Source organism: Salvia splendens, chromosome 3 (assembly GCF_004379255.2).
Source record: "Salvia splendens isolate huo1 chromosome 3, SspV2, whole genome shotgun sequence".
NCBI classification, from domain to species: Eukaryota; Viridiplantae; Streptophyta; class Magnoliopsida; order Lamiales; family Lamiaceae; genus Salvia; species Salvia splendens.
Genome location: NC_056034.1, coordinates 15,239,685 through 15,251,473, shown reverse-complemented (window position 1 = coordinate 15,251,473; position 11,789 = coordinate 15,239,685). Strand labels below are relative to the sequence as shown.

Here is an 11,789-nt window from a genome sequence, read left to right as displayed (position 1 = left end):
AAACAAATAAATAAATAAACCAAACAAAAATTGTAGTTATAATATTCTAGAGGTCTGTTACATTTTGCATGACTCTCCCATTTTAAGACGAAGAAAAGATGCACATAACTGTCCAAATTTGACCTTTTATAAAGAGACAGCAAAAATGTCTATCCTTGAGACTTGGATTTTTTTTGAAAATTTCCAAATTGTTTTGGGAGAATTTGATCATTATACTCGCACTGTAGCTTTCACCTATGAGAACATGAAGACCCTTTAGCTTAATACTAAAGTTTCCACGTCTCCTTTTTATTTGTTTTAGTTTTAACAAATGGTTCAATATAATTCGTAGTGTCTCCCAAATCCCAATATACGGAGTACTTAACCAAGCAATACGTACAGATTTCAATATGTAAATTAAGTGTTTTAGGGTTTAAACTCTAATGCTTCCTCTCCCCATATAAATATAAATACTTTAGAGTTTTAACTTGGACTATAATGATGATTTTATAATCTTGAATCTTGATGTTAAAATTGGAGGTTGAATTGCTGATAACTGAGTTAGATTTCAAACTTGAAGTATTCACCCATTCCATATTTCCAAGTATACAGTATGAAACTTCATTATTGAGAGGCAGTGATTGTTTGATAGTTTTAAGTAATAAAGGAAGGTCATATAGTTCACACACAGAAGATGACGAAAAGTACACACAGTGAGTGTGTGAAAAAAATGGTCCCTCCCTCACTCATATAATCTTCTACCATACCATGTGTTGGACGAAATGACAATGAGATAATGGAAATAGAAGAAGAATAATGGGAAAGGAAAGCTTCAAGTGTATGAACAAATTTGGAGGAATTCTGGTTCATAAATATAAAAAGGTCAATTCTATCCCACACCTCTTCGTCATCTTTAAATTTTACTCCATTTTCGCATTCGCACTATCAAACATTGCCAACGAATCAGTGGCGGATCCTAGGGGGTGCGATAAATAATTTCACCGACATAAAGATTAAACTGCGCCTGATAGAATTCGATCCCGTGAGGATGTTACGAAAGTTGAGCTGATTACCAATAGGCTATTTACAGTTTTTGGGGGTACTGTCGTCCCCCTTTGTTATTAATTGGATCCGGCAGTGCAATGAATACCACACAATGGAATTGACCATAGATACTTGAAGCTATTTTTTGCGAGAATAAACGAAGAGTGTATTTTTCAAACTAATTAGCATAATTTGAAAATGATGTGGCCACATCACAACACTACACTTTCATGGCTAACAAATTGCAATATTGATAGTACATTTAATTTGAGTTTTCTCGTCAGAAAATTTATAAGAATATTGCGTGTGAGAATCAAATAATCGAACGTGGATCCCTGCTGTTTTGCCAAAAAATGACACTAATCGTCAATACTCTTAATTGTTAAAGATTGAAATAAAATTAAATGTTGAGTGAATAAACATAATTAGATTTGCACGGAAGACTCGCTGCTCAGAAAATGAGAGTGGACAATGAAAGTATGCATTAATTGGTTCCCATCACCCAACGGCCAACAATAATAAAACTATTTTTAATTACATTTTTTTTTCTCTATATTAATATAGGGAGTATTCAATTTCTCTCTCTCTCTCTCTCTCTCTCTCTTTTTTATTTAACACATCAAATAATATTACGTATTTTCCAAAAATCTTGGTAATCAGAGTAGGTCTGTGTTTATTTTCCAGGCTCGGTCGTGGTTTGCGACTTGGTTCAAATTTACCCTGTAGTCGATGATTTGCCTTTATTTTGTGCAATATATTTACTAGTATATATAACATTAATTATTTCATTAGATATAATTGGGATATAATTTGTAGGTGCATGATTATGAAAATATTTTGAAAAATTGACTCTCTATTTCTTTTTTTTATTCATTGGCGTCAATTACATGCTATACTAATTAAGTCAATTAACAATTTACTATACTTAAGTATTTTTTAAAAAAATATCTTGATCTTTTAGATGCTTTGAATATAAACTTATTTTTTTGAAAGGGTAGTACATATGAATATGATCTCGAAATATTTTTTGGCTCTGTTATTTAGTGAATGCGCGCGTATAATTTTTATCAAATTCACACAGTTAGATAAATTATGTTCTTAAATTACAAAAGCTTATCAAATTGTGTTATTTACGAGTATGTCAAAATTCAAATTCAACTATAAACAACAGTCAATAAACATACCACGTAATTTAAATAGGAGTAGTATTATAAGGTAGTACTAGTATTTTTTTTTCTTGTCGTTAAATGAAGTTATTATACGAAAATAATACTACTTAAACAATACTGATAACTTTTTTTTTTACAATATTGATAGATATAATGAAAATCATCATCATCATCATCATCATCATCTTATTAGATTAAAGGCCAAAACTGGTCCTGAACATATGTTCATTTTATAATTTTGGTCTTATACTTTATCTTTTGAATTTTTGCATCCTGAACATTCCAACTCGGATCACAATTGGTCCTACACTAACAATTCCGTCAATTTTTAAACGGTTTTAACCTGAATGAGATTGTTAAAACACTCAAAATTGGTCAAAATCGGGTTAAAACGGTTTAAAAATTGACAGAATTGTTAGTGTATGACCAATTGTGATCAGAGTTGAAATGTTCATGATGTAAAAATTTAAAAGATAAAGTATATGACAAAAATCATAAATTAGGCATATATTTAAGACCAGTTTTGACTTTTACTCTTATTATTATTATTATTGCCAAACAAAGAAGCTCTCATACGAGAAAATATTCCATGGTCTTGGCATACCATGTTGGCAATATGACTTGGTGTGACCAACTAATAGTTTTTTTGACAAATGTTATCAATAATCCTATATAATATGGAAACTAAATACACCTAATATATGGAACATTTCCTTAATTTATTCGCCTTTGCTTCTTTTATTGAAATTATTGATGCACATAAATTTTATTTTCTTATTTTTCATTTTTTATAGTATACTATTGAAATAGTATTAAATATTGGAATTAATTTATAAATATGCTAACAAGTGTAATTATATACTTATTGAAACTAAATGCATATAAAGTACTTTTCGTATTTTTATGCTTTTATTTCTTCGACTAAATATTTTGGTGCATATTAAGTTTATTTTTCAGCAAAAATAAAATTAAAGTTTTCTCCCACCTTTAATATTTTTCAATAACTTTTTATATGTTATTAAAAATTAATATTAATTAATCAATATACTAAAAAAGTTCAAATTGTCACATTTTATCACTACTTCTATAGATATTTTATAAAATAAAAAATAAAGTATCATTTTAGTATACTAATTTATTATCACTACAACTTAATTTTCTTGGAATTTTAATTAATTAATATTCATCAAAAAATAAGTTTTCTTCCATGTTTAACTTTTTACTGTATATTTTATTTTCTTTTTAAAAATATTTTAATTGTTTTTACATGTTATAAAATATATTAAAAGTTGTAAATAATTAATTAATAAGTATACTAATAAAGTTCGAATTAATTAATTTTAATTTTTAATAAAAAAGTTAAAATAAGAAATAAAGTTTATATGCATAAAAAATTTCAAATAAAAGAAATAAAGGCCAATAAATTGATGAAATCTTCCATATATTAGGTGTATTTAGTTTCCATAATACACATGGTTAGTGATAACTTGTCAAAAACCTATTAGTTGCTCACACCAAATCATATTGCCAACTTGGTATGTCAAGACCATGGAATATATGTGAATTTGGAAAAATTAAAGACAAGGACTAGTAATTGAAATAAATTGTTAACAGCACCTACAACGCATCTCGCGGGTGTCTCTTATCTCGTCCCATCAAGACGAGACCCGCGCGGGACGCGTTGCAGCGTCCCGTCTCGTCACCATCCCGCCGAGACGCCCGTCCCACCGAGAAGGATGGCGAGCCAGCGAGTGGTCTTCGTCACGCTGACCCAATAAATCATTTTTAAAAAAAAATCAAATTTAATAAAAAAAAATCAAAGGGTAATATTACCGTTTTCGACCGTTATTTTTATTTTTTTACTCTATAAATACTCTTATTTCATCCTCATTACACACACAAACACACATCTATTCTTCCCAAATCATCTCCATTTCCTCTCCAATTTTCATTTAACCTCTCCAATTTTCATCACAAAATGTCCGGCGACGGAAACGAGGGCTGCTCCAGCGGGTTTGACATCAACGCGTTTGGCGACTGGGGGGCATGTACAATGTATTGGGTGGTTCGGGTTCCAGTTCGTCGACGCTGGGCACCCAAGGCTCGTCGACGCTGGGCACCCAAGGCTCGTCGACGCCGGCGGGGTACCAACCACCTCATTTTGATGTGGATGCATATGCTCGTCCCTCCGCCCTGAGGTATTCGCAGGGATTATCCCAAATTAAGGAGGATTATCCGGATGAACCCACTTCGGAAGAAGGACGAGGCGGTGGAAGCTCCAGGGCATTCGACGCCGTGGAGGAAGAGGCGGAGGCGGCCGAGGAGGATGAGGATGTAGGCCGGCATCCGTACAACCGCAAGGACACGATGGTTGTGTACAGCGCCTGGATCAGCGTCTCGTACGATCCCATCGTCGGGAATCAACAAACCCGGAAGTACTTCTAGGAAAAGGTCATTGAGGCCTACAACGAGATTAAGCCGAAGGGGTCCCGCCGCCCCACATTGAAGATGCTCCGTGCTCACTTTGACCGAGTCGACAGAGAGGTCAAAAATTCTGCGGCATTTACAAGACTGAAGCGGCTCATTACCAAAGCGGAGCCACGGGAGCCGACATTTTGAGATCGGCTTTGCGCGTCTATTTCGACGACACCGGCAAAGAATTCAAACATGTCGATGTTTGAGAGGTCGTCAAAGACGAGGCAAGGTGGGCCGGCGGTGTCCAGTCCAGCACGAAGCACACGACGGGTGGCCAATACTCGTCTAGTGGGGGCAGTTCAGGCAGCGCCGTACAAGAGGATGCCTCGCAGGAGGTTGAGGGCACAGCGGACGATGCAGGGGGGTCCTGCCGTGGGCGCCGTCGGCCGCAAGGGACCAAGGCGGCGAAGGCGGCTAGAAGGAGGAGGGGCCGAGGCGAATCAAGCCAGGCGGGCTTCTAAGGGCCGCCCTCCTCCTTAATGTCCATGCACTTCACCGCCACGATGGCGGACACTTCCCGCATGACGTCTGCCCAATTTCAAACTCATCATGCTGGCATTGTGTATCTGGCGGGACAACTTGGTATTCCGCATCCATCGTCTCCGGGGGATGATTCGCCGACAGAGTAGTTTTTATAATTTCTATAAAATTTTATTTTAAATTATGTCTTTTTTTATTTATTATGAAACGAATTTAATTATGCATTTTTTTAGGATTTTAAGTTGTAATTTTTATTTTATTTAATAAAGCGTGTTTTTATTAATTGAATTTGTTGAAAATAAAAATAAAAAATTAAATTGAATAAATAGTTAAGGGATGAGATGGTTAAGAGACGGATAAGAGATGAAAGGTTACATGTGCTGTCTCTTAGTTAAGAGATGAAGTGAAAAGCACAGTGGGACCCATGAATTGTTAAGAGATGAGACAGATAAAAGACAGCGTTGCGGATGACCTTAATGAGTGAAAAAGGAAGAATCCAGTTTACAGAAAGTCGGAGAGTCAATACCCGAACCAGCAGTATTGTGCCGCACCACCACGGTTCGTTCTTGACTCATCCCCTCAATCACCCACCAACAAACAATCGTATCGAACAACTCAGGAATACAACACGTTAAAATGTACTACTCTCAAAAGAAAAACAAAAAATTGAGCAGTAGGCAGGCAAATCAAATAAAATCATCAGCTCTCGCATTGGAGGGCGGCCTTGATCTTTTGAAGGGTGCACGTGATTAGGTTATTCACCGTTTCCACCGACTCCACCGTCAGCTTTGCCGTCGGGAGGCTGTTCACTAAAATCTGGAACGCCACCGTCAGCAGCGACCCGCTTACTCCATCGGGTACGATCGCGAATCCCGAGGGCAGCAGCGCCACGTATGCCGAATCTCCGCCGTTCATCACCACGTGCATCGCAGGGATGTCCACCGGCGCGTACACCACAAGCGAACCCACCGCGTCGATGCACGTTTCCTGCAGTATCAGCATACTGCTCTGGTTCGACTTCACCGCCTGTCATTGTAAAAACCTCATGTCACTGTCAACGCATAAATTGACAATTCCAAAACCAAATCATGACGTCAAATACTATTCAAAAGTCAAAATATACTCAATTTTAATACAGTAAATAAGATACTATCAACTAGATGCTGAAAAATAGGACAAATTGTCCTTACTCACCATGATTCCGAAATTGTCCCACCTAATCATACCCTTTCCTATAAAACACAAACTCCTGATTCGTCATTTACCTATTTCGGGCTCTCTATTATTTTCACCTATGCATTATGCTTTATGCATACAACAAACACATTGGACCACTACATGAAATGTGTTTTGTCCTACTACTTGGGATTCTAAATCGATTAATAAAAAAAAGAGGACTTACACTAGCACGTAGCAGCGAGACAGAATTGCCATGGTCTTGGCCCTTGCCAATGTGAGCCATCTCCTGCATTGGCCCACCGTTGGAGAGTATATCCCACTCGCTCCTCAGTTGCTCGTCGCGGAGGAAGTCGAAGAGCCTCTGAGGGGACACGGGCAGCCACACGGAGGTGGCCGCGCTGAGCACGATCCCGGGTGGCTCCCCAGGGTCGTCGATGCTCTTACGGGTCATGACCTGCACGTCTTCGTCCACGTTCTCTGTCTGCAGCTTGTTCCACTTGTGCACCGACGACGCGCACACGCCAGCGCAGAAGTTGTTGGTCATGCGCTGGGCCAGCTTCAGCATGCTCCGCCTACCACCTGCCGTGATCGCAGCTGCATGCCACAAAGATCAATTCATTTGAAACATAATTTTATATAAAATGCATGCATAATTACAAAGATATGGAGGGGGGTCTACATGAATGATCCCGGGCGGGCACTGTGGAGGACATGAGGATGGCGAGGCACTCGCACTGGCGTTGGAGGGTAGCGACCCACCGTTGGGCACCAAAGCCCTTGCCAGAGCTGACCAGTGGCCGGTAGAGCTGGTGGACAACGCTCTCATCATACTCGATATGCTCCACCCATGTGACCTAGTATATGTCAAAGTTCAAGGCTCCATGTTCAAAATAAAAGGTAACCCCACAAAATAATTTTTTTCTTGCAAGTACAGAAATTAGAGACAAATAGTTACTATTAGTTATTCCCTATAGTCCAAATTAAATTTCTCATATATGACCAGCGCAGAGTTAAAAAATTATTTGACTTTTATGTAGAAAAGTGGGTATTAGAATGTCGATATACTATTATTAGTTTCATAATAATTGTGAGTAGAATTAGTATAACGTGGGTTCATTTACTAAAAATAATAAAAATGAAATAATATATTAATTGGGGATCGCCCAAAGAAAGAAATATTAGAAAATATTTAATGGGGTGAGAAGGGAAGCACAGCATACGAAATACAGGTAACACAAAATTCCGCAAGATTTGGTGGTAGATGTCTAGATTAGATGCTACGTGTCACGTGCAAACAAGAATATCAGTGTTGAAATTTGACTAAATAGTGGTCATGTAGAAAAATGAAGACATATCATGGCTGGAACCGAGTACTCCATATACAGTCGTAAGTAATACTCCTTACGTTCCGCACTACTCACACTTATTTCCTTTTTGGGCATCCCAAGTTACTTGCACTCTTTCCATTTTTAGTAAAAAATTTCACTAACAGCCGTCATTTTTGACTTTCCTATACACTCATTCCTTAATCTCCGAGCCGAAAAGGAAATGAGCGAGTAGCCCGAGACGGAGGAAGTACTAATATTAGTATTATTATTAATAATAATATTCAGTAGTTAAAAGATGGCGTGGATCGAGACAGCATCTGAAATCGTAATTAGAAACATCAAATGCATTGTTTTATTCTACCAACCTTTGATTACACGCATTTACTACTAAAATCATAAGGAAATTAATGTGTCCCAACTCCCAAGGCGCAAAAAGAGGCTTCCATCCATTATTTTAAGCCCCCTCGACTGCCTCATATTAGTCTCACGAGAAGCATCTTGTATACCATTATTTTATCACACTTTAGGAAGGTTCCTTATCGAATTCAAGTCATAAGATTTTCTCGACTCTTAAAGAAACAAACAAATAAGCTTAGATTCTTCAACAATTCACACACAATGTGTGTGTAGGTGGTGGTGTTGGTTGAATGTATTGAAAGTAAGTTGCTCCAAGCCTCCAACAAACTCAATTTATCACACATTATGCACCCACTCTAGAGAGACTAAATAAATGAGCAAGATTTAATTTTAAAACAAGCACGGAGTTATGTAAATTGCAATAAGTGACAAGGAGCAAAATAATGGGGGAGAGAGTAAAAAAAATGGAGTACTATTCACCTTGGAATAGCCATTAGGCATATCTTGCACCAGGCAGCCGGAGGGGAGCCTCCGGCAGCTGGGGAACGCGTGAGCCTCCCGGATGTTGTCGACTGACACGTCCACGACAGCCCATATGCCCTCCGCGTGCTGCTTGCAGAACCGGAGGAAGTTCACCTCCCTCACCGGCACCAACGGCGACAGAACTTGAAGTGCAGCATTCATCTAAAACAACATAGTTTTACATATATGAGGCCTAATGTAAATTTGATTGATTAAATAAATGAAGTGATTGGTTTTATGTACTTATCAATTACCAGTTGAAGTGCACCATTCCTTGTTCCACCCATACCACTAGAGATGACTTGTGTAGTTGAGGTTCTTGCAATTAAACAAGGAAACATCTCGGCCCATTTGTTCTGTCAAAAACACACAAGATGAAATCACACAAGGCTCAATAAGATTTTGATCAAGATTCAGTTTTTATTTGACTCACAGAGTCCATCAATGTCTCAACGAGAGCTAAGCTGTTGATGATGACCATCCCGATCCCCCGGGAGGCCTCGGTGACGAAGCCGCTGGGCTTCATGCCGATGCAGGGAGAGGAAGCTCTCAAATACTCCTCTTGATTCAACATCTCCCTCCCACCATCCAATCCCCTAATCCAAAGAGGCTCATCACTTTGAGCCATCTTCACCAACTCATCCATGGCGGCCAACGCCAGCTCCAAGTACATTGACTTCTCCACCGGATTCACGGGAATCGCCGGCTTGGGCAGCGGGCTGGGGATGACCGCGAAGCCGTTGCTGCCGACCCCGAGGTCCAAGGTGGAGTTGGGCATGGGGCGGCCAAGGAACTTCCCGGCGAGGGCGCAGACACGGTCGAGCTCGTCCTTGAGGCGGGAATTCTCGATCCTGATGTGCTGCTCCTCCAGGGAAACCTCGCCGATCACGGCGGGGCCGCCGCAGTTGGTGCACATGGGGTTGCGCATCGCCTCCCTAATCCACATGTTTTCCGCCCGGAGCTTGTCGTTTTCTTGTCGGAGAATCGAGTTCTCGTGCCGCTCGAGTTGCGTCTGCAATGAACGCATTGGCCTCAAATTCTCTTCTCCCTCAAAAAAAATAGAAAAAACACAGACACACACTGAGATGAATACCTTCATCTGGGTTCTTCGATTTTGGAACCAGAATTTGACCTGTCGGATTTCGAGAGAGAGGCGTTTGCTAAGCTCCAATCTTTGCTTTTCGTCAGGGTGAGGGCACTCCTTGAACAGTCTAAAACAGACGCCACAAACAACAAACAAGGAATCATCAAAACCAAATAAAAAAAAAAGAAAAAAAACAAAAAACAAAAGGAAACGTACGACTCGAGCTGTTGGATTTGTTGAGGAGTGTGTCGGTGGTATCTCTTCTTCCTCAGCGGTTTGTCGGCGGCGTCTTGATCATCACCGGATACGCCGTCCATGTTGTCGCTGCCAGATCTGCTCTCGGGCTCTTCGCCTCTGCTCCTTCTCCCACCAGCATTGTTCATCTCATTGTTCCTCGCAATCTCTCCATGCCCCTCCATGCTCGTCTGCTGCCATCACCACATACACATGCGTATAACTATAGAGAGAAAGAGACAGATGGATAGAGAGGTTACAACTTACAAGGGCTAGAGAGAGGCCGGGAGAGTTGAAGATGGGCTTGGCAGAGAGGGACTGAGTGAGGAAGCGGGCCTCACCGATTGCGCCGCCGGGCATGTTTTTGTTATTAGTAAAAGCAACAACTCTTGCCCCGCCGCCACTACAAGAATTGTTATCAAGAAAGTCCCCAAAATTCATGAAATCAAAATCGCTCTTTTGAGTTACTGTACTACTTTTGAATTACTATGGGAGATTGTTTCAAGAAATAGTATAAAATGTTTTGCAGAAAGTCAGAGAAAAAGAAGAAAGAAGAGAGGTGAAGACACACAAGGCCCAAATGCAAATGTCTCCAGCTGCCTCTCTGTGTGGTGTTCTTAGTGAGAGAAAGAAAGACAAAGAAGGCAAGCAAAGAAAAACCCTTGTGTTTTTGCTGCTTTGCTCTTCCTTCTCTCTCCTCCCCTATATCTCGCTTAATAAAAACTCGATCTTTTTCGAATGTGAAGACGACTAATCAATATAGAAATTGGGGAAGAAAGAAAAATAAACACGCTGACAGAAAACCTATAGTTTTCAGAAGGAGCTTTTCTTGGTGTTCAAAGTTATCTCAATATCTGCATGCTTGACTTGAAAAAAGCTCCAACAAAAGCAAGAGATGGAGGGAGGGAGGGGGAGAGAGAGGAAAGGGCTCAAAAAAGGCTTTTGTATTTTTGGGGTCAGAAAGATAGAGTAGCTGGGAAGAAAACAACAAGATATGGCAATCAGAGAAAGGGAAGCGAAGTTTAATATCCCAATTCTATGTGGATGCTTTGAAGCCCACATATATATATACGCGCGCAGAAGTGGTAGGCGATTCACCATTTTCATTTACATCATTTGCACTGATTAGCCATCCATGCCGATTCAGGCCTCAAATCCCTTAGACCAAGTTTATCGGTATACGGAGGTCGACCTCCACGTCAGAAATGCAATTAAAAAAATATTAAAATGAGAGTCTCTCTCTTTGGGAATAATTCTTTTTTTGGTAATGCATGTTAATGGAATTTCATTTTAATGAAGAGCTTTAGCTGTATTCCGACTCAGGGAATGACACACAACCGTTATGCGTCGTTGTTTAGTGACGCATAACCATTATGCGTCGTTGTTTAGTGCCGCATAAGCAGTATGCGTCTTTAAATAGTGACACATAATCTTTCCTTAGCGACGCATAACACTTATGCATCTTTGGGTAGTGACGCATAAAGCTTATGCGTCTTCCGGCGGATTTTAAAACAGGCAGAGAAGACAGAACACTTCGCATCACAGACAGAAAGCGGCGACCCAAGCGACGATTCCCAGCAAATTCCGACGATTCCCAGCTAATCCTGGCGAATTCCACCATTTTGCAACCATATTCCGGTAATTGTTCTTAAATTTGGCTAAATACATCATTTATGGCTTAATTTGTGCAGGTTTTCCGTAATTTAGCAAAATTAGGGTTTATGATGAAATTGATGGGATTTTTGGTCGATTTTTATTGTTTTGTTGCCTATACTTAGGGATTATGATGAAATTAGGGGTTATGATGAAATTGATGGAAATTTTTGGTCGATATTTCGTAATTTGTGTATTTCATATGCATATTATTTAGCAAAATTAGCGTTTATGATGAAATTGATGGATTTTTTGGTCGATTTTCCGTAATTTGTGTATTTCATA

At 39.4% G+C, this 11,789-nt stretch overlaps 1 protein-coding gene across 2 annotated transcripts; it reads right to left on the bottom strand.

Annotated features, from left to right (window-relative positions):
- Nucleotides 1-5,594: 5,594 nt before the first annotated feature.
- On the bottom strand, nucleotides 5,595-10,872 carry LOC121795193 (homeobox-leucine zipper protein ANTHOCYANINLESS 2-like). Of its 2 annotated transcripts, none has more exons than XM_042193657.1 (9): nucleotides 10,119-10,872; nucleotides 9,834-10,045; nucleotides 9,627-9,744; nucleotides 8,967-9,545; nucleotides 8,788-8,889; nucleotides 8,492-8,695; nucleotides 7,006-7,180; nucleotides 6,550-6,920; nucleotides 5,595-6,173 (listed from the first exon to the last, which is right to left on the bottom strand). In XM_042193657.1, the coding sequence occupies exons 1-9, from the start codon at nucleotides 10,290-10,292 to the stop codon at nucleotides 5,847-5,849; spliced, it is 2,262 nt and encodes a 753-aa protein (XP_042049591.1). In that variant the 5' UTR covers nucleotides 10,293-10,872; the 3' UTR covers nucleotides 5,595-5,846. The 2 variants fall into 2 exon arrangements, with proteins under 2 accessions (XP_042049591.1, XP_042049592.1); XM_042193658.1 differs by having other exon boundaries at nucleotides 9,834-10,042.
- Between the last annotated feature and the right edge of the window lie 917 nt (nucleotides 10,873-11,789).